This window comes from Eumetopias jubatus, unplaced genomic scaffold, assembly GCF_037043125.1.
Source record: "Eumetopias jubatus isolate StellerSeaLion01/CBP00866 unplaced genomic scaffold, mEumJub1_p1.0 scaffold_12, whole genome shotgun sequence".
Classification (NCBI taxonomy): domain Eukaryota; kingdom Metazoa; phylum Chordata; class Mammalia; order Carnivora; family Otariidae; genus Eumetopias; species Eumetopias jubatus.
In genome coordinates this window covers 70,247,051-70,274,227 of record NW_028274818.1, presented here as the reverse complement: position 1 = coordinate 70,274,227, position 27,177 = coordinate 70,247,051, and the positions used below count along the sequence as shown (strand labels likewise).

At 58.7% G+C, this 27,177-nt stretch overlaps 1 protein-coding gene across 5 annotated transcripts in view; it reads left to right on the top strand.

The window, feature by feature from the left end:
- The first annotated feature begins 63 nt into the window (after positions 1 to 63).
- The window catches only part of UNKL (unk like zinc finger), a 41,985-nt gene continuing 14,871 nt past the window's right edge, over positions 64 to 27,177 (top strand). For 3 of the 5 annotated variants that reach the window (XR_003610593.2, XM_028111688.2, XM_028111686.2), the window contains exons 1-10: positions 64 to 150; positions 1,183 to 1,392; positions 8,796 to 8,972; positions 9,317 to 9,450; positions 11,489 to 11,624; positions 12,358 to 12,475; positions 14,464 to 14,548; positions 14,944 to 15,035; positions 18,949 to 19,011; positions 21,446 to 21,623. Coding sequence is in view for 4 of the 5 variants with exons in the window: in XM_028111688.2 (XP_027967489.1) it covers positions 74 to 150; positions 1,183 to 1,392; positions 8,796 to 8,972; positions 9,317 to 9,450; positions 11,489 to 11,624; positions 12,358 to 12,475; positions 14,464 to 14,548; positions 14,944 to 15,035; positions 18,949 to 19,011; positions 21,446 to 21,623 (1,270 nt within the window). In the remaining variant the exon portion in view is untranslated. Of the gene's footprint in view, positions 151 to 1,182; positions 1,393 to 8,795; positions 8,973 to 9,316; positions 9,451 to 11,488; positions 11,625 to 12,357; positions 12,476 to 14,463; positions 14,549 to 14,660; positions 14,743 to 14,943; positions 15,036 to 18,948; positions 19,012 to 21,445; positions 21,624 to 27,177 lie in introns of those variants that run through there. The other 2 variants (XM_028111687.2, XM_088017265.1) reach the window with 2 other exon arrangements.

The following is a 27,177-nucleotide window of genomic DNA, read 5'->3' as shown; positions in this document are numbered from 1 at the left end:
GGCGCGGGGGGAGATCCGGAGGGGCGGGGGCGGGCCCGCCTGGCGCATGCGCGCTGCATTGTTTTGACTGAAAATGCCGTCGGTTTCGAAAGCGGCGGCGGCGGCGCTGAGCGGGTCCCCCCCGCAGACGGAGAAGCCGACCCACTACAGGTCAGTGGCCGGGCCGGTCGCGGTGGGGACGGGAGCGGGGCGGGGGGCGGCCTCGTGCGCCCCCCGGCTCGCGCCCCGCGCCCCTGGGCCTGGGTGCCGCCGCCGGTGCGGCCTGGGGCCCCGCGCCGCCCCCCGCCCCGCGCCCGGGCTCCGGGCGGGTTGACCGCCGTCCGACGCCGTCGGCCGCCGCTTGAGGTCGAAAGGCGGCACCCAGGGTCTGGGGCGGCACCTGGGGGCGGGGGCTGAGGAGCGCGGCAGGAGGCGGGGGTCCACGCGCCTCCAGTGGGGGGTCGGGGTTTTGCGGAGAATGCGCCTGGGGTCGGAGGGCGGGCGGCCATCTGCACCCGGGGTGCCTCCGCCTGGGATCAGGGATGGCGCCAGAGCTTGGGGGTCGGGGCGTGCCTGGGGTCGCTGTGTCGCTCCTGAAGTTGGGGGTCGCATCAGTGGCCGAGATGGGGGATGCTGCGGACCGGGCCCGGGGAATCGCATCCGGGCTGGGGGTGGTGGGGGGACGGCCGTCTGCACTTGGAGTGGGTGGTCCCGCTTGGGGTCGGGCGTCGCACCTCGGGTCGGGGATGGACCAACGCGCCTGGGCTCGGAGGGAGGGCAGCCATCTGGACTCGGGCTGCCTCTGCCCTAGGTCAGTACGCGCCTGGGGTCGCTGTATCGCGCCTGAACTTGGAGGTCACGTCAGTGGCCGGGATGGGGGGTGCTGCGGACGAGGTCCGGAATCGTGCCCGGGCTGGGGGTGGGGTGCGGCTGCCGTCTGGACTCAGAGTGCGGGGGGGGGCGTCGCACCTCGGATCGGAGATGGTTGCCTGCGCTTGGGGTCGGGGACTGTGCCTGGGATCCGAGGGACGCTCTGGGGATGGGGGGCGGCCGTTTGGGGTCATCTGCCCTTCAGAGTGGGGGCTGCCTCTGAGTTTGGGGCACCTTGGCTTGCGGGGTCCGGTCCCCGCCCACGAGTCCCCGAGGCCGCCCGCCGGCGGCGGTGGCGGCGGAAGCGACCCGCAACGCTGTTTGTCTTTTTAGGTATCTAAAGGAGTTTAGGACAGAGCAGTGCGCCCTGTTTGTGCAGCACAAGTGCGCCCAGCACAGGCCATTTACCTGTTTCCATTGGCATTTCCTAAATCAGCGTCGGCGCAGACCGCTCCGCAGGCGGGACGGCACCTTCAACTACAGCCCGGACGTGTACTGCTCCAAGTACGACGAGGCCAGCGGCGTGTGCCCCGACGGCGACGAGTGAGTGTGTGTTGGGGCCAGGCGGGTCCCGTCTTCCCTCGGAAGCCTTCCCGCGGCCGCCGGTCGGGGGCAGGCTTTTCTCCGCCTTGAGGGCTGTTGTCTCAGGGACGCCCCGTGCATGGTGCAAACCCGCTGGCCTGCCCACTTTGGACCCAGTTCCCTGCCTTCTCTGCATTAGAACCAACCCTCATAAGGTGCACCTGTTAAGTGTAGGGCCACTCTGTAGTTGTGGGTCAGAGAGTGTGCTAGAATGCTTGCTCACACTGTGTAAATCGTATCTGGAACGTTTCCTTTCTTGTGGCTTATCTAACTTCTCTTTAAAAAATTGATAGGGAAGTTATCTTATTTGTAGACTGCTTTTTCTGTAGCACTCTTAAAGTTTAAGAAACTAAGGTTTTGTTTTGGTTGTATTTTTTCTTACAAGTTTCTTCATGGTGTTATGAACAGATGTATTTATTTAGCAATATGTAGACTGGGAAACAGGCAAGCACAGAGTGTGTGTTCACAGAGTGGGCAGAAGTTCGTAGCCGGAGGTTTTGCACTTTTCTCCTGGACCCTTTGAGGCAGGAGGAGGGCTGATCCATCTCTGCCTGGAAGTGGGGTAGCCTCCCTGAGCTCCAGGGCCTCCAAAAACTGCTGCTTGCTCCTCTTCTGTTCAGATCCAGTGCTGATTTGAGGGAGGTCCTTCAGGCTCCATCCCCTGATCCTTTGAAAGGAGCTAGGTCTCCAGGAATGCTCCCTTTGGAAGACCACATTCACTCTGTTGCACGGAGAGTGGAGTGATGTCTGCTGTCTTTCATTTCCTAAAGATGCTCAGGCCAGGGAGTAAACTTTTCATCCATGCGTTATCATAAACTTCATACACTTACACACTTACTGAAAGTGTAGTTGAACATCAGATAGTTAAATAGGGTTGTTGTTAAGGCAGCTTGAAGCCTGCTGAAGAAATGTGCCCAGCTCCTCCTCCTTTAAGATGGAGTTATGCTCCTGTAGTTTTTTTTCTTTTTTTTAAGATTGGGGGAGGAGCAGAGGGAGAGGGAGAAGCAGGCTCCACACTGAGCAGGGAGCCCTGTGAGGGGCTCGATCCCAGGACCCTGGGACCATGACCTGAGCTGAAGGCAGATGCCTAACAACTGAGCCACCCAGGTGCCCCTATTTAATTGCTTCTTGAGCTGATGTTTTCTGTAAGCGGGTCTTCAGGAGGGATGTGTTTGTTAGCTGAGGCCTGGCATCAGGTCCCCCATTTTCTTTGGCCACGTCAGTCACCCCCCTGGGCCTTGGCTCCTGAGTTACCCCGGGGTGGGGGGAGCACTGCTGCTTGACCCTGGTGCAGGGATCCAGTCACCCAGCATGTTTGACTCCGTCCTAGAGCCCAGTCAGTACAAAGGACCAACTGGCAGTATTCACTAATGCTCTTTTTTTTTTTTTTTTTTAGATTTTACTTATTTATTTGACAGAGAGAGAGAGATAGCAAGAGCAGGAACACAAGCAGGGGGAGTGGGAGAGGGAGAAGCAGGCTTCCCGCGGAGCAGGGAGCCTGATGCAGGGCTCGATCCCAGGACCCTGGGATCATGACCTGAGCCGAAGGCAGACGCTTAACGACTGAGCCACCCAGGTGCCCCGACTGATGCTCTTAATGCATGTGGACAAAGCCTGTTTGCACAGCTCTTTGGGGTTCTGGAGTCTGCATGTCCTGGTATTGACTCAGTCCCTCTGCTGGGTGTTAGGATGGCAACCAGTTCTTGCAGGATGAAGCATCGGCAGTGGACACCTACCTGCACGTGGTCATTTCAGTCGGGCTCAGTAGTAATTAAATAGCACACAATTATTGATTACAGGAATATTAATGTGTAATCTAAATGACAGAGGTCATCATTGAGAACCAGGATGAGTGGGAGTGAGCTGCCTGTTGGCCCTTTCCTGTTGTGGGTACATCCTGTGACCCTGCATACAGTGAGAAAGTCACATGTCTGAGTAAAGATTTGTCCCTTGTCTTAAGCTTCAGCCCTTTAGGAAGTGTTTGGTGGGGAGATGTCTCCCCTAGGGATCTCTCCTTAGTCCTGCTGCACTCCATGGGAGAGGGGCTTTCTCATCCCCCACAAGTGGAACGGCCCAGAGTTTGTCCCATGGGACTACATAGTCTGGTTTATGCTGCATCGTCATGGAATTTTTTTTTTTTTAGATTTTTTATTTTCTGACAGAGAGAGACACAGTGAGGGAACACAAACGGGGAGTGGGAGAGGGAGAAGCAGGCTTCCCGTGGAGCCAGGAGCCCGATGTGGGTCTCCATCCCAGGACCCTGAGATCATGACCTGAGCCGAAGGCAGACACTTATTAACGACTGAGCCACCCAGGCGCCCCTGTCATGGAATTTTTAAGTAGATAGTCCCTTTCAGAGCAAGGACAGAACCTCCCTTTTATTTCAGTTCTTGGGTTCTTGAGAGTTCTGGTTGGGGCATATGTACTACCAACCTGTTATTTATAAAAGCATGAACACTACAAGAGAGCAAAAACCCTTCAGGGCTTGTCGGGTGACACAAGCATCCAGCACTGTTCTTGGCCCTGGCTGGGGGCGCCTTGTGGCTGAGCTGTGGGGCAGGACAGGACCAGAGAACCCCGGAGGGATGGCACCCCTGCTGTCACGGCCCTTCCTAGGCTGGCGGTCACCTTCTCCCCTCGCTGTCACCCCTCCTCCTGTGGCCCCCCTCCCCCACCGACACCCCTTTTACTTGGCGGGTGGTCACCCTTTCCCTCTCACCATCACCCCTTCCCTCCGGGCCCCCCTTGGCCCCGTGGTGCTCCCTGTGTCACCTCTGGGTAGACCTCCCGCTGTCATCTCTCCCTCCCCAGGGGCACCCCTGCTATGACCCCCTTTTCTCGGCGGGCGGGCCCCCCCTTTGGCGGGGGGAGGTCAGTCTGCTCTGGCGGCCCGCGGTCCTTGCTCTCTGGGGGCGGTCCGCTCTGGCGGACACGCCCCTTCCCCGGAGCCGGCCGCGATTGGCCGTGCGGGTCACGTCCTCCAGCAGCGCGGCGGGGTCAGCTGCGCGGGGTGCGCGTTTGGAAGTCCACGGAGAGGGCAGGCGGTGCAGGAAGCCGCTTCCGAGCCTAGGGTCTGGTCCAACTCCACCAAGTCGGTGTTCCCACTTGTGAGGATCCATCTCAGGTACTTCTCAGGCTGGGCTTCAAGGAAAGCGACTCCTGTCCGGAGGGTTTTCGTGATCCGGCCCCATCCCGAAAGCTGGTCTGAGAGAGGCATTGGGTGTGGACAGCCCCAGACCCCCCGCGGGCCCTGCTCCACCCCCGCCGCCCCGCACTCGCCAGGTCGCCGACCCGCGGGGCTGGTGTGAGTGTTCGCACCTGGAACCCGCGTGTGGTGGGCCCCTCCCACTGCCCGAGAGCACGTACGCGCTCCTGGGGATGATCAGGTGCGTTCGCAGAGGCGGGCTTCCAGGGGTCTGCAGGGCCTTTCCTGGAGAACATTTTCATTGGGAAAACAATCAAGCAGCCCCCAACTATGTCGAGTACAAAGTAACCAGTCTCCTCCGCTGATCCGCCTCCTGCTCTGGCGAGTGGCCCTCCCGACCCCCAGTTACAGATTTTCTTGCTGAAGAAGAGATGGGCCCGACCCGTTCCTGTGGCCTTATATCTTCAGGGCTCCCCTGGCAGGCCAGGCTCTTTCCCCCACATCCTCCTCCTCCTCCTCACTGCCTTTGGAGTCTGTTGGGGACACAGGCCCTCGGCCAGGTGGGCTGTTGGTGTGTGATTCCATGGGCTTTCCCCTGACCGTCCCGGTGTGCTGCTGGGAGCTTGCTGGCCCAGAGCGGCTGTCTTCAGTGTCTGCTGCACCACACCTGTCTTCTGTCTGGTCTTTCCGCCAAGACCCGAGTGTCTCCGGCCTCAGCTTTCGGTGCATCTCCCTGCGGGGTAGCTGTAAGCTTCCTCCAAGCTGGTCTCACCAGGGAACTCTGCTTGGGCACTTGGGGTGGGGTGAAAGCCAAGGGCAGGTCCTGAACATTAGAGCCAAATAGCCTGTAGCCAGGGGGCTACTTACGGTCTGGAAGACACAGGCTTTTAGGGGACACATTAGCCAGCTTGAGCGGATTACATCAGGTGACTGGGTTGGCCTGGGAGAGCCCCGAAGAGCGAAGGTGCAGGGATGGAGGAGGCGACCAGGAGGCCCCTGGCACAGGGAGGTCCCACACAGGCCGGCGGAACCTTGTGTCTTCCAGACGGGGAGTCAGCTTTGCGGTGCAGAGGGAGGAGTGACACCTGTTGCTGGTACTGATGATCCCTGTTAGGGACTAACGAGGGGTCACTGTCCTGGCTCCGAGGTCCAGAGACTGGGGGTGCAGAGTTGAGGGGATGGACGTGGTCAACGGGTTAGCTGGCAGCCCCCCTCCCCTAGCATCCAAGAGGAGGGGCGCATGTGCGATGACAGTTGACCTTCTTCCCGGAAGCCCCACCTGCCCACCCCCACCTCCCTGCCCCCACTTGTCTGTGGCCCATGGGTCCTCCCTTTGTTCATGTTTGTTGTCACCCATGTTCCATGGCCGCATCAGGTTACTCAGCTTGTGCATTTTGCACTTCAGTTATTTGTGTGCTGTGTTCGGGTCTCCCCCCACGTCTGAGCCCCTTAGGCGCGGGCAGGGAGTCAGGTTGCACTTGAGCGTTCCCTAAAGCCCAGCAGCATCGACGTCACCTGGGGTCCTCCTGCAGGTGGGATCTGAGGCTCCCACCTGGATGGCAGCATCAGACCTCTGGGACTGGCCAGCCCTTCCGGGGCTTCTGACGCACACCCCAGTGTGCTCCTGGCCGGTGCTGGCGCGCAGTGGGGCTGGGCTTTGGTGGGCCACCTCTGTCCCCTTTGCAGATCCATCGTGGTGAGGGCTGCCAGAGGGAGGGGTCAACTTTAGGCTCTCCTGGAGAGGTAAGGGCAGTCTTGAGCCCCCGGTCTGTTCCTCCTGCTCCCCCCTTCCTGGCTCCTGGGTTCTAGCGTGTTGGGGTTGTGCGGGTGTCCTGCATGTGCTGCTGCATCACACCCGTGATGGAACCCTGGTTGAATTGCATTGTTTGGTCACTAATCGTGGTGGATGGCTTGAGAACCAAGGGGCTCACCTGAATCTGGTGCTCGGCAGAACCTAGTCACACCTGGGTACATCGTGGGTGTGTCGGGCTTCTACGAGGAAGAATCTGCATGCAGTGTTGGGCTGAGCCCTGGTTCTTTCTTGCCCCAGGGAGAGTTCTGGCTTTCCCGCTGTGTTCTGTCTGAGGCCTCCCTTCCCCTCTCAGACCTTCCAAAGGTGGAGCCGTTTTTCTCTGTTAAGAGCCCTCCAGTGTCTTGAGGTCATGCCCTGAGTGAAATCATAGTGCCTGCTCTGTGCTTGGTGCTCGATGCTCAGTGGTTGTGCTCGGTGGTCATGCTCGGTGCTCCATGCTCAGTGGTTGTGTTCGGTACTCGTTGCTTGTGGTCAGTGCTCCGTGGTAGGTGCTCCATGGTCGGTGCTTGGTGCTCCATGCTCAGTGCTCAGGGCCAGGCAGGGGGACTGGGCTGGGCTCTGGTTGCCTTGGCAACAACACCAGAGAGGAAACCAGAGGGTGCTTAGCACTCCCCCGAGGGGCCGCTAGGAAGTGAGCGAGGGCTGAGATGTGACATCGAGACATCGGGATGGGAGGTCAGGCGGGCACCTCCAGGGAGCGTGGTTGGTGCCCTTTGCAAGTGGTGTTCGGTCACGTGAAAAGCAGGGGCGGGGCCCCGTGTTCTCCCCCAGGCTGTCCAGTGTGGCTGAGCTCTCTGTGACAGCCTTGGCCACCTGGCTGCCCAAAACTGAGTCACAGACCAGTGCCGGGACATGGTGGTGTCGAGGTGTGAAAACGCTGCACGAGTGCACTTTCCTGTAGGGATAGATCAAATCTCTCTCTCTCTTCTCTGGTCCCAGTGGGCTTTGTCGACAATTACGGTTACACACATATGACGTGAAATGTGTCATTTTAACTGTGTTTCCTTGTGCAGGGTAGCGGCAGTGACGACTTTCACCATGTTGTGCACCCATCCCCACTGTCTGCTTCCAGATTCTTTCCAGCTGTGCACATGGGAGATGTGCCCATTCTGCACTCAGCCCCCGGGGGTCCCCGAGCTGCTCTGCCCATGCTCCCATCCCCTGTTGCTCTTTGACTTCCTAGGACTGCCTGGAGACTTCATCCTTTCGTGTCCGGCTTCTGTCACTGAGCAGAATGTCCTCGAGGTGTACATGTTGTAAAACGTGTCAGAATGTTCTTCCTTTCTAAGGCTGAGTAACGTCCTGTTGTCTGGATGGGCCCCCCTTTGCTTCCCCGCTCATCAGTTGATAGGCATCGGGGTTGTTTGAGGCTGAGGCTGTCGTGAATCCCGTGCTTCCGGCGTTTCTGGGTGCACCTCGGGAGCAGAACTGCCCGGCCCGCCCGCTGGCTTCTTTGGTGGTTGCTTGGTTGGTTCTGAAGGACCCGGCCTTGTGGGCATGGCGTCCTGTTTGTCTCCTTGTGCTGTGCACACCCCAGGTGCCCCAAAAGGTCTGGGGTGCTCTCTGCCAAGGTCGAACCTGCATGTCCTTATCGTAGGAGATAGGGGTTGAGTGTGAGTGGCCCCCGAGTCGTTCTCTCTGGGTCTCATCTGTGCTCTGTGTGGGGAACCTCATAGGGCAGTGAGGTGGAACTGGGCCTTACCCAAGCCTCATGTGGTGCTCCCCGGCCGTTGCTGGAGGGGACGGGCAGTGACAGGCTCCCACCTCACTCCTTGGGTGGCTCAGGGACATGGCTGGCTCAGACTCCTTTTCCTCGCTCTTCTCTGTCTGTGGCTCTTGTCTAGAGGGACTGACCGACCTTGAGGTGGACTCGGGGACCGTCTCCACGTGTGCTGGCCACCCCCCTGCAGCGTGAGCCCTTCGCTGCCTGGGGAGCTGCGTGGACTCCCCTAGGAGTGAGTGGCTTGGCACCTGCACATGACCCTGCCCATCCCCCTGTATCTGCTTCTCTCTTGTCCCACTGCTGTCCCCCTCTAGCCAGGTCCAGGCCCCTCCTTCCCTCGAGGGGTCCCCAGAAGTCCCTGGGTGGGACGGGAGTGACCATCAGCCCCTCATCTGATAACACTTGTCAGGAACAGTGAAGGCACAGATTTATCCAGGGGGGAGCCTCATTCGTCCATACTTACAACATGATGCAGGGTGATTTTCAGGGAAATCGGGTATTTTATTTTCTACCACATGTATTGAGAGATTTGTGGGGATCTGAGTGCCCTGGGGACAGATGCTCTGCCAGGGGTGGCAGTCCTGTGGTGAGAGCAGTTGTTTGTGGGCTGGGGCAGGTCGATGCTGAGGGTTCCTCCAGCCCCAAGGCCTCAGATGGCCCGTGTCGGCCCCTCTGCTTCCCAGGTGTCCGTACCTGCACCGGACGACTGGGGACACTGAGCGCAAGTACCACCTGCGTTACTACAAGACGGGCACGTGCATTCATGAGACGGATGCCCGGGGCCACTGCGTGAAGAACGGGCTGCACTGCGCCTTTGCTCACGGCCCGCTGGACCTGCGGCCACCCGTGTGCGACATCAGGTGCGTGGGGTGTCTGCACTCCCCTCCCGGTGCCGTGGGCGCTGCCAAGCACAGCAGCGCTTTCTCCCGGCCTTGACTTCATTCCTGACGAGATGGTTTCCTTCCTTCTGACGCGTGTGGTCGTGGGAGCTCACGGGGCTGAGCTCGAGGGAGGTGGCCAGATCCTCGCTAAACACACAACTCAGCTCTGACGGTGTTGGATTTAGGGTTGTGCCCGAGGGCTGCCCGTGCGTAACCTTCTAGGTGGCTGCACAGAGTGACGGAAGCAAACAATTGTCTCCCCTTCCCGAAGGGCGGAGGCAGACACGCGGCAGAGTGGTGACCACTGTGTGGTTTGATCGTAGGGAGCTCCAGGCCCAGGAAGCCTTGCAGAACGGCCAGCTCTGTGGTGTGGATGGCATCCCTGACCTGCAGCCCGGGGTCTTGGCCAGCCAGGCCATGATTGAGAAGATCCTGGGTGAGGACCCCCGGTGGCAAGGTAACCCCGAGGCCGCCACGGAGGGGGGCAGGGGGCATTCGTCTCTGTCTGCAAAATGACCACAGAGTGGACGTCACCCCCTTCATTCAGAGACCAGATGGGGAAACTGAGTCTCCAGTTGCGTACATTACCCCCAGTCCCTCAGGTAGCGGCCGCCAAGTGGGATCTGAACCCACACGTCTGGTCCCCAAGGCTGCTCTGACCTTTACCCCGGCGTCTCCTTGGTGAGGTCAGCCACTGGCTGCCACCAGGGAGAAAATTGCGTCGCGGGCACAGTTCCTTCCTGGGCTTCCTATCCCAGAGCTGGGCTGAGGTGGGGTTTGGCTTTTTCATTAGTAGATTTTATTTTGGGGGCTCTCCAGATTTACGGAAAAGTTGCAGATAGTACCAAGTTCCCACGTTCCCCCCCCTTTCCATGTTATAAACACCTGCACTGACCTGATACGTTTGTTACAATCAAGGAACCAAGATGGATACTTTATCACTAAGTACTGAGCACAGTTTCCCTCAGGGCTCCCGGTGGCCTGGGGTGGGGGGTGGGCTTGGACAAGTCAGTCTTGTGTCTGCCCTACCCTACAGGGTCCTACAGGCTGGTGCCACTGCCCCAGCCCCTGGTGACCCCTGGCCCTTTACGCCATCGTTCTGTTCCATGACTTTTCCTTTTCCAGAATGTCATGTAGTTGGAATCATCCAGGATGTAGATTTTCAGACGGGCTTCTTTCCTCTAGAGCCACATCGTCCTGGCTTGCTAGCGCATGTCTTCTCCTCACTTATAGCCCACTGCTGGGGCGGACCACCGTTCCTTTGTCCGTCGCCTCCTGAAGGACTTTGGGGTCATAGGCTGTGTTTTGGTTGCCTTCTGCCGTGAGTGTGGGATGTGTGTGCTTCTGGTGTATGTTTGCACGCCTGGGCGTGTGCACACCACGTCCTCACCGCCCCAGGAGCTGGGACTGCGTGCTCGCAGGAGACTTTCTGGATGCCTGGCCTTCATGTTTACTTTGCAGCTTTGAAGGCATCGAGGAGCCTGTGTCTCCTGGTTGCTGTGAACAGCTCATTTCTGCCTGTTTCATGGCACTTGGCAGGATTTTGTGTCTACCGGGCAAGCGGTCAATACTTGGGAATCAATATTCTATAATTTTTATCTTCTTAAAGTCGGCCTTTTTGTTCCTTAAACCCCTTTTGTTCTCTCCACACCCTCCTATGTGGTTTACCTTTCTTGTTTTTTGATGATGTATTTGAAATTGAATTTGGTGCGGCTGGACTCGGAGACGTTTCTTAAGGGCCATGTGGCGTGGCTCTGGGCTCTTGGGCTGGGCTGTCCCTCCCACTGCTGCTCTCTGTCCCTCAGCATGGAGCTCAGCACTGTCCGTTATTAACCAGCCCAAGAGTGGTATGATTTTTAGGAATATTCTCTCATTAGTTTCTGCTTTTAAATGACCCCAGTGGTTTTTTGGCTTGTTTTTGCTTTGAGATAAAATTCAAAGAGCATGAAATTAATCATTTAAAAAATAGACCTATTTTGGGGGTAGTTTTAGGTTCCACTGATGGGAAAGTACGGAGGGTTCCCACATACCCTGTGACTCCACGTGCTCTCCTTTCCCGCCGCTGTGGGCCATGTGTCCCCACCTGCGAGCTGGCAAGGACTGCATGCCCTTACCACCCAACGTCCATCGTTTACATCAGGATTAAAGTGTCCGTTTCAGGGGTTTTCAGTATGTTTGGGGTCATGCAGCCCTCTTGGGAGCTAGTTTGAGACTCTGGCCCCCACGGTCAGCCCCACCCTCTCCCCCGCCGCACCTTGTCCTTCCTGTCTGTGGATCTGCCGCGCACACCTTTCCTGTGGTGGAATCACACGGTCACTAGACTCCTGTGTCTGGCCTGTCCCCGATCAGCAGGTTCTTGAGTTCATCTGGTTTGTAGCAGGTGTGCGTGGCCGTGGGGCAGACACAGTGTTATCCATCTACGGATACTGGGGATGCTTCTCGCTCTGGCCATGTGAGCATGTGTACACGTTCCCACATGTACCCCTGTTTTTCAGACACTAACTTCGTGCTGGGCAGCTACAAGACGGAGCAGTGCCCAAAGCCCCCGCGTCTGTGTCGCCAGGGCTACGCGTGTCCGCACTACCACAACAGCCGGGACCGACGGCGAAACCCCAGGAGGTTCCAGTACAGGTGAGCCCCTCGGGCGCCGGGCCCGTCCCAGCCTGAGCCCTGCCGTCGTCTTGCATGGATTCGATGCTGCCTTGTGTGCCCGAGAGCGCCCGCGCTTGTGGCGAGCTGGTCCGCGACAGCCAGGGTCCTCTCTCCGTGTCGTTTCAGGGCTGAGGGGCAGGGAGCTGCACATTCATAGCCTCCAGGTGTTATTCACCGGAGGTCAGGTGGAGAAGATAAGACAAATTTACCGTGTATTGAAGGGTTAGAAAACGTGCTAGATAATAGTAAAATCTTATTTCCTCCTGCTGTTAATTTTTTCCGTAAATCCAAAGAAATGAGAATAACACTGCCAGTAAGTCCATGAAGAAAGAGGATTTGGGTTGGGTTTTCACACTGTAGGATCAAACATCTCAGATTTGAGGGAGTGTGCAGCGTGCGAGTCTGGGCCCGGCCTCCCGTCTCCCCAGCTGCTTCCCCGACATGCTCCACACGTCAGCATGGGGGGCTCTGACTCAGATTTACTTTATGTTTTGTGGAAAATAAAAACAGGCCTCCTGAGTCCGTGTCTGGGTTTAGGTGGTGCTCAGCCTGCTTTTGCGTGTCCTGGTAAGGAAAGAGGTGTGCGTCCAGGGCCGCGCGCGCCATCCTGCTTGCGAGGGGAGCCCCGTGACAGCTGGACAGACGGGCAGCCCCAGGCGTGCAGGAAGGACGCCTGCTCTGTGTTCTTGGTGACCCCGCCCCGTCCCCCCAGGTCCACCCCGTGTCCCAGCGTGAAGCACGGTGACGAGTGGGGCGAGCCTGCAAGGTGTGACAGCGGGGACAGCTGTCAGTACTGCCATTCCCGCGCGGAGCAGCAGTTCCACCCCGAGGTAGGAGCCTGTCAGCCACGGGAGCCACAGCCCCCCTCCCAGCCTGTGCGAGCGTGGGTCTCCTGTGTCTGGGCTCCCCGGGGACCACCCACAGGTCCGTGACTTGGTAGAAGGACGCACAGAGCTCAGCAGTGCTGTGGTGTCCACAGTTAGGATTGTTACGGGATGCAGGCCGAAATCGGCCGAGGGCGGGGTCCTGAGGGGGGCGGGATCCCTGGGAGACAGGCACCGATGCCCAGCTGTGTCCTCCAGTGGGTCATGTGGACAGCGCCCACTTCTTCCAGCAGTGATGTGTCACCAACCAGGGAAGCCCCCCTGGCCCTTAGTGTCTAGGGTTTTTATCAGGGGTCATGTGTACATGGCTGACCTTGGTCTCCAGCCCTCCAGTGGCTGAGCTGACACTGCATGGCCCAGAGCCGCCACCATAAGTCATGTTGTTACTGTCTCATGTGGCCCATGACCAGGTAAACGGAGACACTTCCCGGGCAGGACTTTCCAGGGGCTCAGAGGTCACCCCCCCCCCCCCCCAGGAGCCGGTGAAGGCCAGTCCTTCCTTGGGAATGTGCGGGGTATGGTCAGCTGAAGCTGAGCTAAGCAGCGCACACTTGGATTTGTGTTAAAAACAAACCAGCAGGGGCGCCTGGGTGACTTGGTCAGCTGAGTGTCCAGCTCTTGATTTCAGCTCGGCTCTTGATCTCAGGGTTGTGAGATCAAATCCTGCCTTGGGGGTCTGCGCTTAGCAGGGAGTCTGAGATCCTCTCTACCTCTTTCCCTGCTTCCGTGCTCACTCTGTCTCTTAAATAAATAAATAAATAAATAAATCTTTAAAAAACAAACAAAACCAGGCGCCTGGGTGGCTCAGTCAGTTAGGCGTCTGCCTTTGGCTCAGGTCATGATCCCAGGGTCCTGGAATTGAGCCCCGCATCGGGCTCACTGCTCAGTGGGGAGTCTGCTTCTCCCTCTGCCCCAATCCCCTGCTTGTGCTCTCTCTGTCAAATAACTTTTTAAAAAACAAGTAGAATGCCAGCAAATCAGCCCCCCTCTGGGAGTGGGGCAGTGTGGGGACCAGGGCCAGGCTTCCTGCCAGGAGGGCAGGCAGGGAGGGTGGGATGTGCCGATCCCTGTGAACCAAGCTCGCTTGCAGGAGGGGGGCCGTGTGGGGAGAGCAGGGGGCAGGGGTGGAGCAGTCAAGTCGGAAAGCATGAAATGGGGACCTGTCAGTGCCCAGGCCAGGTGATGGGCCTGGGCAGAGGGTTGCTCTGTGGCCTGTGCTGGCCCATCAGGAGCGAGACCCGTCCTATTCTGGCTGAGGGCTGCTCCTGGACCGGGGTCCTTGCAGCCCCAGCGAAGGAGGGCGAAGAGCCCAGGGGAGTGGCATTTGTGGGGGAAGGGAGGCGGGAGGCCTGGGAAGCCTTCCGAGGGTGTCGATTGGGATCTGGCAGGGGTGCGGAGGGGCCTGGGGTCTGTTCCTTGAGGGTCCTGGTGAGCTGGCGGCCAGAACCAAGTGTCATTGGCACCATGAGAGTATTTTTGACCCAAGTGTAGTGGATCAGGGCTGGCTGTGGAGCTCACACATGTACTTGTGTCAGGGGCATTGCTTGAGTGCCTGCTGTATACTGAGCCCTGAATTGGGTGCCTTTTCAGGAAACGCCAAGTGGTCAGTTGACTCCGTGTGATTTCAAGGACAGTGCAACCTGCTCTGTGGAAGGCAGGGGATTGTGGACTACGGTGTGTGAGGCACAGGCCGCGTGCCCACCCCCTTCTCAGGAAACCCCACTGAGATTTGGAGTAGGGCCCTCTGCACTGTGACGCAGTAGCTCCTGGCTTCCTGCAGAAATCCGTTCCCAGCCGCCGAGCGGGGAGCCCGACTCTCAGATCATGACCTGAGCCGAAACCCAGAGTCGGACGCTTTACCAACGAGCCACCCAGGCGCCTCTGTTTCATTTTTAAACTGTATCGATTTTATTGTTTTACTTTTCGTTTCTTAGATCTACAAATCCACCAAGTGCAACGACATGCGCCAAACCGGTTACTGCCCGCGGGGTCCCTTCTGCGCTTTCGCACACGTGGACAGTGAGTGCCCGATGCCTGCCGGTTGTCTGCAGCAGGAGGGGAGCCGGCAGCCCCTGGCATGCCTTCCAGGGCACGTCAGGCCAGCCCCCCGCCCCAGTCAAAGGCCGCCCTGCCCTGCGGGGCCCAGGCTTCTGGCTCAGTGATGACAGTCGCAAACTCCAGCTTCCCCTTCTGCTTTTCGTTTTAACGGAGAGGTTGGCTAGTCTTGTTGCAATTTCCTGTCTTTGTCGTGGCACTGCCGCTGCCCCCTCCCTCCTCCCGTCGCTTCGGAAGACTGTTGTCGCCAGACCTCCCTCCCTCCATCGCATGGGGGCTCCCGGGACCGGGTCACCCTGCACACAGCTCTGTTTCCAGCCCATGGTCATTCAAAGCCCTCTGCCTCCCTTTCTTGACAGAGAGCCTCGGGATGGCCAATGGCTGGGGCTGCCGAGACCTGGCCCCCGCCCCCACCAGCAGCTCCACGGCCAGCAGCGGCCAGCCCGCACACGTAAGTGGACAGCACCTGAGGCATGAGCACTTAGGGACACGGACAGAGGTGGTCTGCCTGTGGGGTCGGCGGCTCTTTCTAGAAGTCCGTGGCGGGCTTCTGGCCTGGGCGGGCTGACCCAGCTTCTCCAGACACGCACGCTTCGGCCACGCAGGACAGTGGTGTCAGGCTAAGCATCAAGACGGGGCCCCAAGTTTGGGTGGGGCTCCTCATGGGTAGACAGCCGTGGCAGGAGGGGAGGTGTCCTGGCAGGGCTGGTCCCTTGATAGCGGCCGGGACGGCGGCCCCCAGCGCTGCAGGTTTGCTTCGGGCACAGAGAGGTTTGGGGCACTCACATCGGGGCCCTCGTGTCTGTGGGGAGGGGGCTCCAACCTGGTGCCCGCCCTTCCCGCTGGCTTTGCAGTGGGCTCCTTCCGTCTGCTCCCGCTGGATGCTTGCAAGAGGGCGAGAGCCACCCCTGCGGCAGGACGGAGGCGGCTCAGTGTTAGGGTGGCCGGGAAAGTGCCCACATTCGAGGAAATGGGAAGCACATGGGCATTTCCCCACCCACCTTCCCATTTGGTGCTTTAAAAAAAAAAAAAAAACCACACACACAGGAAAGGTGAGAAAAACCTGGGTGGAATTTACTCGTGAGGAGCCCAGCCGGTGAGACACCCGGTCACGGTCTGTTCTGCTCGTCCCTGTGTCCTGCGTCAGAGGTGGCCTGGCCGTGGTTGCGCTCCACGTGGGTCGGCACACAGTGGCCTCTGCATACGTGTCTGAGCCCAGAGCCCAGAACGGTCATGCGCCTGCTCTGTCCCTGCAGTACTGGCTCCGAAGCACCGGGGTGTCCAGCGTGATCCTGGCTCATGTCCCCGTGCCCACAGCACACAGGTTCCCCTCACTGTGCAGCCCTGGCGGGGCCCAGTCCTCATGCCACTGACTGTCCCCTTCACGCCCAGCCAAGTGTCCCCTGGTGGACTGAGTTGGGGAGTGTTCCAGACCACCAGCTGGCCCGTAGCCTAGCCGGCGCTGGGCATGGCAGGAAGCCCTCCCTCTCTCCTCTTGGTGGCTCCCAGGGGCCGTGGCAGTCGTGGGCTTAGGTGGTGGTCAGAGGGCCACTGGCTTGGCCTCTCTGAGGGCCTGGCTGAATGGAGCCGGTTGGGGGGATTGTACCCAGGAAGGCAACATGCAGGATGGAAAACCCGGACCCCTTGGGGGACAGTGCCGGAACAGTGTGCCCACGCCTGCACACGGGGTCTGGTGAAGGCATCTTTTATGTTTTGTTTTTCTTAAATTATTTTGCAATTTAAGAAGTCGGCCTGCTAGGGTGCAGAGTGGGGGCCAGGGCCACGGGCGAACTCCTGGGTGGGGATGGACGTGTGAACTGTGCGGAGCTGATGGTCACACAACCTCATGGCCATGCTGAGTGCCACGGAGCCCTTCACTTCGGAAAGCTTACGCTCCTGTGAGTTCATCTCCATTAGAATAAAAGGCCAGCAGGCCAGCACTCTCTTGTGGGCCCGCTCTGATCTCTGGGGCCCCGCATGGACCGTGTTGGTGGCGGCTCGGGCACGGCCAGCCTCGCAGCTGCCCACCTGAGCTCTCCTGCTGCAGCGGCCCCTCTGGGAGGGCCAGGCGGGGGGCGGTAGTGTCACTGGCCACCCCAGGGCACCAGGTCTGGACGAGGAGATCACCCCTCACTCCCAAGTCTCGTTGTTTGTAAGGATCGACGTCAAACCCCATATCTTGACTTGTGCACCACGTGCGTCCCCTGCTACTTCCTTTGCACCGTGAACAGTGTCTGTGTAAGTGGAGGTTCGGCACAAAAACCACGAGCCTCTGGTGCATCCTCAGACTCACTCCTGCTGCACTGACCACCACATCCATGCACCGGGCACGCCTGAGAAGCACCTGGGGTCTCATTGTGTGTAGACGTGGTCCTGGGTTTGAGGAATCTGGGTTTGGACTCCCCTGTTTCCAAGCAGGGGAGGGAAGGAGCATCTCCACAGCACGTTCCCTGCTTTGGGGCCTGAGTGGGCCACGGGCCGGCTCTGTCCGCCCAGAACACACCGTGTGCTGATGTTCCTCAACAGGATCAGGCTGTGAAATCCTAGAAAACATGTATGTTGTTCCTGATATAGCTCTTAGAATCCTTGTAATTTCCTGGGTGATAAAAACGTCTTGTTTTGAGGAGGTGACTCTGGGTGGGTTTCTCATAGCTCCTGGACAGGGGCCAGTCACTGGGAAGGCCAAGCCACGGTTAGAAGCTTGGAACCTTCTGTGCCACCCCACATGTTCCAGGGGGCAGGAAGGGGCCAGAGATGGAGTTAATGGGATGAACCTCCATGAAAATCCCCAAAGTACAGGTTGGTAGCATCTCTGTGCTGGGAAGGTGGCACCTGCCTGAGCTCAGGACTCTTCTGGACCTCACCTGATTTGTCTCTGGCTGTGTTCTTTGCCCTATCGTTTGTTACATAATAAATCGGTAAATGTAAGTAAGTGCTTTCCGAAGCCCTGTGAGCTGTTCTAGAAGGTGGCTGGGCCCAAGGAGAGTCGTGGGCGTCCTGATCCAGTGTGGTCGGTCACAAGCACAGGTGATGGGGCCGACCCCAGGCAGAGGGTGTCGGAACTGGACTGGCATCGGGACAGCTGACGCTGGGGGTCAGAGTGCGGTGTGGAGTGTCCAGGCCCCAGCAGTGGGGAGGAGCCTGGACGAAGGGGCGAGGTCCCCCGTGGGGAGCCCTGTATTCCGAAAGCAAGCAGAATGGTTTCAGGATAACCTTGCTTTCCTCACAGTATCGCTTAGCCTGGAAGCATATGATACTCAGGTCTTTCGTCAGTGACTTCGGAGGCCTTCACCCCACTCTGCCGGTGGGAGGTCACTTCTGGATGAGAGAGATGCAAGGGACCCAGAAATACCAGGATGACCTCCGGGTTGAGCCCATGGCCAAATGTCCTGTAGAAGGAAGGGGCCCAGTCAGCGCTTGCCTGGACACCTTCCCCTCCTCTGCCCCTGGTGATCACTCTGGGTTCTTTTGCAAATCCAGAAACCAAAAAGTGAAAGGAAGAAAGGCCAGGATGACCTGAGCCACCACTACGAGTTCACATACTGTAAAATGAGTCTTAAAAGTCAGGATACTCCTAAGATCTGAAGGACATCTTGGTCTGCAGTTTTGTGTTTATGTTGACCTGTGGGAGTACTGGTCCTGAACTCTGAGCAAAGCCTTCATTGGGCACAGTGTTCCTGGCAGGTAGCTCGTCAGAATCACGATTTGTATATGTGTAGGGCAGAAAAAAATGTTTCCCACTACCCTCTTAGGTTCAGCACCGGGGCCCCTGCAAATTAAACTGACAAAAGATAAACAGGAGGAAACGGTTATTACTTACCTGTTTGTGAGGCTTCATAGAGAAGCAGTTAGATCTGGCAGCTTAATACCCTTTTAACAAAGAGCAGTAAATTGTGCAGAAGTGGCAAGATGAAAGAAAAGGGGTTTCTGTTTCCAGGGTGGTAAACTGGGACGGTAAATGTATGAGGGAAAGTAATGTCAGGTCAGGGTTACTTGGTGAGGTCTGTCCCGCAGCCACTGTGTTGGCGAGGGAGTGCTCCCAGGTATGGGGGAGGGGAGGGCATGCCTTCACAAAGGAAGCTTACCCTCCCCCCCCCTGTGTTCAGCACTTTCAACGGAATAACCCTTTGCTTCAGGCTTGGGGGCGGTGGGCACAGCGTAGAGCTTCCACCCTCCCTCACGCTGCCCAGAGGTCAGAGGTCACTGAGCAGGTGTGAGAGATGGAGTCAGACCTGATGGAGGGTAGTGACTTGAACACCTTTGCTGTTTTCCGAGACTTCCACACTCTGCATCTTCTCACTTGCGAGCAAAGCGTAGGTGTCTGTGTGTTTGGAGTCTATTGCTGCTTTCTTCTTCTGTTGCAGGCAAAGCGGAGAGAGGCCCCTGCTGAGGGCAGCCACCGGCCCAGCGAGCAGGATGGCAAGCAGGTACGGCAGGGGGGCAGCTCAGGCTGCTGGGGTTCACACGCCTTCCCTCTGACCCAAGAGCCATCCGGCCATTGTCTGTTTGGTGCGTCATTATGTTTCCACTCACCTTCTTTTTAAACTGGCCTGTTGCAGGGTCTTTTGTTTCAATGGTCAAAAAATAACTGGTGTTGCATATTGGAAACAACAAAACCAAAACCCCGTGGGGAGCAAGGGGTGCCCTTCGTGGCCCGTCTCCGTGTGTCCTGGGGCTGCCCAAACAGAGCCCGCCCACGGGGCTGCTTCAGTGACAGCCCCGGACGCCCTTGCGGTCCGGAAGTCATCCGACCGGCCCCTCTGTCTTGCCTGATGCTCTCCCCTGCGTCTGGGTCTGTCTGCGATTTCCCCTTTTCATGAGGACACAGTCCTCCACTAGCACACTGGCCACTGCTGCTCTCTGCACTCAGAACACCGGTCTTTCTCCGTCACCATCCGCACTTGGAAGGCCTGGGGGCTCCATGTGGCAGCCGATGTGCCCCCTCTGGGTGGGCACGTGGCCTCCTGTCACGGGTCTCTGCTATGGTCTTTATTCCTAATTCCTACACGGGCAACGCATCCGGTCCCCCTCTGCCCTCCTTTCCCCAGCGCCCACCTGAGGCCACCCTCAGAGGACTCTCCAGAGCGTCCAGAACAAGTTGTGTAGGTTCTTGTCTCCTCTCAGGAGCTTTGCAATCAGAAAGGGAGATGAAAGTAAAAATGCAACATAGTTATTTTGTGATGTTTCAAAGAGATTAAAATGGTAAGACGTTCATTAAGAACCTGAAGCTTGATATGTTGGCAAAACATAGCAGGTGCACAGGGGGACTCATGCACCTGCCAGGCCCAGACACCCCAGGGGCGGCTTTGCCGGTGTGTGGGCCACCCCGGGGACGTCGCGCTGGCCCGCCACTGCCCAGTGCGTCCTCATGTACACCAGCAGCCAGGAGTGATTTGCCAGGCTCATCTTCAGTCCCCCGCCTGCCTGCGCCCGGAGACGTCCTTTGTCCCATCCCAAAGCCAGCCTGGGGATCCCCAGGTCAGCAGAGTGGCTCCCAGCATTTCCCTGGGACCCCCAGTTTTAAAGGCCACGTGGCTGGAGGCCAGCCTGGCGGCCCTCTGGAGACCCCTTCCTTGCTTCTGGGCACCTCTCTACCCGCCGGCTCCAGGCCCTCCCTCCCTTTAGCCTCAGGGAGACACCAGTGAGGGTGTCCTCAGGTTTCAGGATAAAGTGTCACCTGATGTCTTTGAGGGACACGTCTCCCTGCACTATGGATTTTTGGGTGGATGAAGCCACAGCAGGTGCCTCAGGCCAGCAGCTTCCAGCCTGGCTCAGCGTGTGAGGCAGACTGTGGGGTGCCTGCACCGCCTTCCTGCCTCAGCTGGGGACGCACGCAGCCCAGAGGAGGGATGGAGTTGGGGGATGGAACAGGCAGCCTGCAGTGTGGAGGCAGTGGGCCCACCTTCTGAGCCTGAGCCCAGGGAGCGCCGGGGGACCTCGCTCTCCAGACTTGTGCGGTTCAGGTTCATGTAAAACGGTGGCAGTCTTTCGCAGCGTCCCTGGTGCTCGTGGCTGATGTCTGCACTGGGGGCCCCTCTTGAGCACAGCTAGCCGTCCAGGAGGAAACACTCAGAGAAACTATCCTGTGTGAGATGTCTCTCCTCTCACGAAACATGTATTCTTTTATTATTACTGTAGAAAATTTCACTTAAGCCAACAAACTAGTAAAGCCCTCCCCGCTTTGGATGGTCTCGTAGCCCCTGCACAAAGCTAACTTCTGTCTCGTTTTGAAGCAAAAACCAGATGCCACACATTTCCCTCCAGTGTGGCTTCTGGTCCCCGACTGCACGGTGACTGGGGCGCGCTTCAGCCACCGTGTGCGGAGCCCCGAGCCCTGGCTTGCAGCCCGTCCTGTGGGTCATTAGTGTGCCGTCCACACTGCCGGCCGCCTTCCAGGACCGTGCTGGTTCTGATCTGTTACCAAATAAAGATCACGGGCGTTGCCCCATGCTTTTTACCTTTCTCAGGTAACAAGATCATTTTTTCTGTTTTCAGAAGCTGTGTTGGTTCTCTGCTGATGCCTCTTGGTGGATTTTTTGTTAACCACCATGTGTCTGCTCTTGAAAACCATTTCTGCAGAAAAGCTCACTAAATAGGACACTTTCTAGATGCATTTGTGCCCGTCCCTGGGTGAGCAGCAGCTAGTAACTCTGTCCTGGTTATCGTAACCAACTAGGCATTTAAAGCTCCTCTGGGATATTTGGAAGAGTGCAACTTTATATTTTGCTTTGCGGAAAGAAGTTAGCCAACCATCCCGTCCGTGTCCCCTCCCACCCCCCCCGCCGTGGCCTCCGTCACTGAGCTGTCACGTTGCTGTTCTCCGCGCGCATCTGCTCACCTTGTTTGTGTGTCTTTGTGCAGAACCACCTGTCAGTGTCCACAGTGGCTCACCCGCTCGCCCCCAGCGTGGGTTCCAGCGTGGCGTCCAGCCTGGCGTCCAGCGCCGGCTCCGGCAGCTCCTCCCCGACCACCCTGCCCACCCTCCCGGCCCGCGCCCACCTGCTCGAGCCCCCCGGCGGTGCTGCCGAGCCCCCCCCAGGTAGGTCTAAAACTTCCCCCTCGTCTCCCGAGTTCTCTTTGCACCTAAGTTGTATTTATTTCAAAACACATGGCACAATGCTCCTTGTTGTAGGAAAGCCACCTGTGCTCTGGGAACCCCCCACCCCCACCCCTGGCAGCAGCTACCTGGCCCTAAGACGAGAGTGGAGGAGCGTGGGGTTGAGGACGGCCAGAGGCCATGGCACGCTGAGGGGCCCTTAGCTGCTGGGAGTCTTCGAGGGTTTGGGGACTGATGACCCACGTGATTGCAGCCCGGCCGGAGGGAGGGGGTTGTGCTGAAAGCACCGGGTGAGGGGAGGGGCGTGGAGATGGAGGGGGTGACCTTGCTGGGCTGTGCAGGCCCCCAGCCCACGTCTGGGTGGTCCCACGTGTGGCCACAGCTGCGGAGGGCTCACGTTGCCGGGCTGACCTGAGCCTGCATCTCTGTCCTGGTAGAGGGAGACTCGGCAAGGGCTCTGTTTGTGGCTCTTTCGGTGTTCTCAGTCCCAGGGTGGGCCGGGACGGTGTGGCCGTGGGCAGGACAGGGAAGCTGCTCCAATGAGAGGCCCGGCCCAGTCAGCTCCAGCGCAGTCGGTCCTTGTGCCCGGGGCCCCGGAGCACACCCCTTCTTTTCCGCCTTCTCTCCTGGGGACTGGGGAGGGGGGACCGGGAAGGCCCCTGTGTACCTGTGTCAGGGCTCCGGGTGGCCAGCCCCGAGATGGTTTTTTCCTACCCAGAGATAAACGTCTGTGGCTGATGGCCAAGGAGTGTGTGCACGTTGTTTTCCACCCCCTACAACTCGTGCACCCTGGTCACACCGCCAGCCTCAGGGCCCGTAGCTGAGACGCAGGTGCAGATGGCACCAGCCCAGGTCGGGGAGGAGAGGGTGTCTTTCCAGCGGCCCTGTAGATTGCAAGTCCTGGACTTGAAAGGGGCCGGAAGCCACTGTGGTCCCTCCTGCTGACGTGAGGGACACCTGGCAGGCATGCGCAATCCTGCCCCGGTGTCACAGCCGACTCCTGGGGCATTCTCCGCCTTTCCGCCACAGCCTGGCCTTCCTAGAGCCACTGTGCTCATTCTGAAGAGGTTCTTCAAAGGTCACTCGTCTAGAAGCCCGGAGACATTCTGTGGCTGGGTGTGTCTTCCCCGCACAGCCCTGGCGTTCCCGCTCGGGCTCTGCTGTGGAGCTGTTTCCTCTGCCAAAGAACCCTCTAGAATTGAGCTGTCCCCGCCCCCTAGGAAGGGACGCTGTGGGTAGAGAGGGCACCCTTGATGCAGCCACCCCCTTCCCCTACTGTTTTTTTCCGAGCCCTGACTTTCTCTCCTTGCCGGGCACAAACATGTGACCCCCGCTTCCGTGCTCTGGGCTTTTGTGGAAATCCTGTCCACGTGGGTGTGAAGAGGGCCCACCGCTGTCCTGGCTCTGCCTTAGACCAGGGGCATTTGTTCAGGTCTTACCTCCTTCATGGGTAGGTTCTGTGTGTGTGTTCTTTGAAGCACCAACACACACGAACACTGGAGCTTGACCTGGAATTGGGGTTGAGCGAGGTGTCCCTCTTGAACCACAGAGGTCTCTGGTTATATGTGGACTCGACGTGGCCAGCGGGCTCGAGAACTCAGCCCTGCCTCTCACCCGGAGGCCAGCTGTGCCAGCATTTGCACATCTGGCCAAAAGCCGCCGCGGGAAGGCAGCCCCAAGCCGTCTGGCCACTGAGCAGGTCCCCTTCGCACTCGGGGGCTGAGTGGTTGGTTATTCAAGGAGCACAGTCTGTATGGTGTCTCTCAGCGGCTGCCCTAGAGAATTCTAGACTCTGGTGCTTGGCTGCCCTACCCGCGTGGTTAAAGCACACGGGGCAGGTGTGTTTCCACCTGGACAGGAGCCGGAAAGCCATTGGTATGAATGGCATGTTTGATTTTATTGTTTTGGGTTTTATGCAGAGTTTTTAAAAATAAAGCTTATTTTCCGCAGTTTAAAGGTAGTAATAGTAAAATTGGAGCATCCTAGAAGTCATTAGGCAAGACACTCCCTGCCCTAAACGGCTGAGGCCGTACTCAGCTCTGTTCCCCGAGGAACAGATAGAGCTGGGTGCACCTGTGCTTTGAAAGCGGCCTCGAGGCAGGTATGGCAGCTCCAGATCAAATCCATGTATTTTCAGTGTGCCCAGCTGTCATCCTTCCAGCAGGGGGTCCTCCGCCTGTTTGCGTGCGTCACTGAGCATTTTGCAGGTCCTTCTTTCCTTCACCTAAATGTTCCGTGAACCAGCTACCCAGAGTGAAGACGTTAATGTCTTTTCAGGATCAACTTTGCTTGTTTACAGATAGTACATTTTTGTTGCTGTTAAAATCATGAGCTGCCGCCATCGGTGGGACCCTCCTGTTCTCTCCCGAGATCACGTGTTGTCATACCCCAATAATACGGGCCCAGTTAGGACTCCCCAATACTGCCCTCTGGCCCCAGGAGGGCCCTAGCCAGCCACCTTTCTGCTGCTCAGGGGCGCCGGGAAAGAGCCCGCCCTACCTCCTGAGGCTGGCAGATGTAGACCGGCTGGTTTCTCCTTACATAGGGTAGTGTGGCTCGGGTTCTGTCCTTACCAGTGCACTGCCTACAGAGGAGTAAACTCTAAAATAAATAGACTAATTGTGTAGTTAATGGATTTAGTGGAATAATTTCAGGGCCATTTGGCAGATTCCGTTTCCTTTGCCTTCCACTTCATGTGAGCAGGTTTCAGATTAAAATAGTGACCATTGAAATAGTCGTCTGCGGAGCTCACTGCCGGGAGTGGCTGGGAGTAAAGGGCGGGAGAGCCTTCATCCCGACACCAGACGGACAATGGAGGGGCCGGAGGGCCTGGCCGCGGGGCCGCGGGCTCGCAGTGACCTCGAGGGCAGGGGCAGGGCGTGTTCATCCTGACCCCGGCTTGGCCCTGGGCCACGGCGTGCTCACACCTGAGCCGGTCCGCCCCGAGCGAAGACCCTTTCCCTGAACAAAAGAGGCCCTGCCGAGCGAAGCCCCCGCGTGCACCTGGACCTGGGTTTTGGGCACGCTGCCTCGAGGCGCCAAGAGGCTGGAGGGGCAGGTGCCTGTGTCAGGAGGTGCGCGCCCCGCCCGGGGCCCACACACAGGGCGGCGAGGGATTGGGGGTTCGGAGGACTCAGTCTGGCTGGCCCCGCCCACGCGCACCTGTCCGCGGCCCTGGGACAGGTGCGGCTGGGCCGGATCGGGTCGGGTCAAAGGGCTGCGTCAGAGGGGGCTGGGCTGGCGCGGGGCGCGTCGGAGGGTCTTGACGTTCGGGGACCAGGCCGGCACGGCGTGGGTGGTGCGGGTCTCAGGGTTACGTCACTCGGGGCGGGGCTGACGCGGGGCCGATCGAAGGGTGCGTCACCCGGGGGCGGGGCCGGCACGGGTGGGCGGGCGGGTCTAATTTACGTCACCGGGGGCGGGGCCGACGCGGGGCGGGCGGGGCGCGGGCTGCGTTTGAATCGGCGGCGGCGCGGGGGACGGTGAGTCAGCATCGTCAGCCCCTTGCCGTTTGGGTGTGGGTTGTCGTTATGCGGAACTGGCTGTGCACCCCGGGCGAGGTGAGAGCCAACCCCCTCTCGACGCGCCTCCCTGCTAGGGGCGCAAAGCCCCTTCCCCGGTTGCGCTTCCTCTCCAGGTGCCCATGCCCCCAGGTTAGGTGCGTCTCTCACCTCCCCGCTCCTTCCACCTCCCCGGTGTGCCTCCTCCCCAGGTGCACCCCCCTACCCCCCCGGCCAGGCTAAGAGTGTCTCCTCTCCCCCTCCCCCCGCCCGTACCTTCCTCCTCCCCAGGTGCACTTCCCCTCACCTCCAGGTGCTGCTCATACCCGTTGTAGTTGCCTGTGTGCAGGGCAGGTGTGACAGCCAGCGGTCAGTACCAGGTTCCTTGGAGGCTGTGCAGGGATGTGAATGCAAACATACCCTTTTTGGGAACCTGCTCTGCAGAGGCGCCCGCTGGTTCCCTGCGTGGGCGGGAAGTCGCGGGGCTTCTCCGGGGGGAGAGGTGCATCTTTTGCTCCCCAGTGAGGCTGGGGTTCCTGCCTTGTCATGCCCAGGATCGTCGCCTGCACTGTTGGAAATTCAGGCCAGTGGGTGAGTGGGTTTGCCGGCTGCTTCTCCATCCTGTATTAGGGGAGGACGGTGTGCTGGGGGGGCATCCGGGCATCAGGGCTGCCCTGTGCTGGTCTTTAATTCTGTGCACTGTGCGCATTGTCCCTGCGTGTCCCTTGACCCCGAAGGACCGCATCGCCTCTTGAATGTGCTGTGTCACGTCAGGATCTGGGGATTGCCAGGGCCATTATTCAGCAGCTCTCCGCTAATTTCTCATGAACATCTGGGTGGTTCCTGGTAGTTGGGCCAGGAGGGTTCTGGGTCAGATGGCACGGCTTTCGTAATTTGGCTCTAGATTTTGAGTGCTCAAGTCTTCTTAAAAGTCTGTTCTTCCTTTGGGAGAATATCCCGGAGGACCTGAGTCTGACTCAGCAGTGAGGTGGAGGAGACAAGGGTCTTCCCCTGAGACGAGCATCCAGTGCGCCCCGGCACGCTGGCTGCGCTGTCATGGGCAGGCCGGCCCCTCTGTGTCCCCTCTGCGCCTGAGGCTGGGGGAGGGGGGGTATCTCTGCTGAGTCATGGGGTGGGGGTGGGGGACCGTGATAAGTTAAATCTTTTCCAGGTGAGGAAAGGTTCCTGCTTCAGTTTCTTCTCCCCAATCTGTTAGTTCATTTGTGCTTTTGTTATTCAGAAAGTGTTTCTAGGACTGTCGGGTTAAAGCATACCGTACCTAACCTGGTGCTGAAGGTTAAGTCTCCGTCGTCAGGTCTGGCTGATTTGCATGTGCAGGACAGAGGCTTGGGACCCTAGGCCAGCACAGGAAGGGTGGGTTTGGGCCTCCATCCTTGTGGCCACAGCGCAGAGCGTGGAGCAATGGGGGCAGGGCAGATGGTGGGGGGCAGTGCTTGCTTTCAGCAGGTGAGTCTTCATGGGTTCCAGGTTCCCTTGAAGTTTGGGCCGACATGCAAAACAAGGGTTTATGAGGCTGAGCAGAAGTTCTCACAGGATAAGGGGGAGCTGATGGAAGGTCTGCCAGGCTGCAGCCTACAGCAGTGTTGTGTGACAGAGAGGAAGAGCCGCAGTGGGGGCTGGGTCTGGCCTGAGTGTCTACCAGCACGCCAAGGGGCACAGTCTTTCTGGGAGGAAGGACTCCTAATGTGCTGGGGGATTGGCATCATAGAAAGGCCACTTGAGGGACAGGGCTGGTGGGGCATGAGGGCCAGCCTGCTGAGATAGCTGGAGCTTGGAGCCCTCACTGGTGCAGGTTCAGGGAGGATGGAGGGGCTGAGGTCTCCTGCTGGGCTCCTACTGAGTTCATGGGCCCTGGTGCACCAGCGAGGGAGGCCCTTGTGTCCACAGAGTTTGAGAAGCTGCTGATGCCGCAGTTGGCCTCTTCCTGGTAGGAAGCGGCAAAGTGCACTGGGGGATTTTGGCATCTGAGGGTTAGGGCCCGAAGCTGGGTGTGTTTGGGCATGGAGCAGGCACTG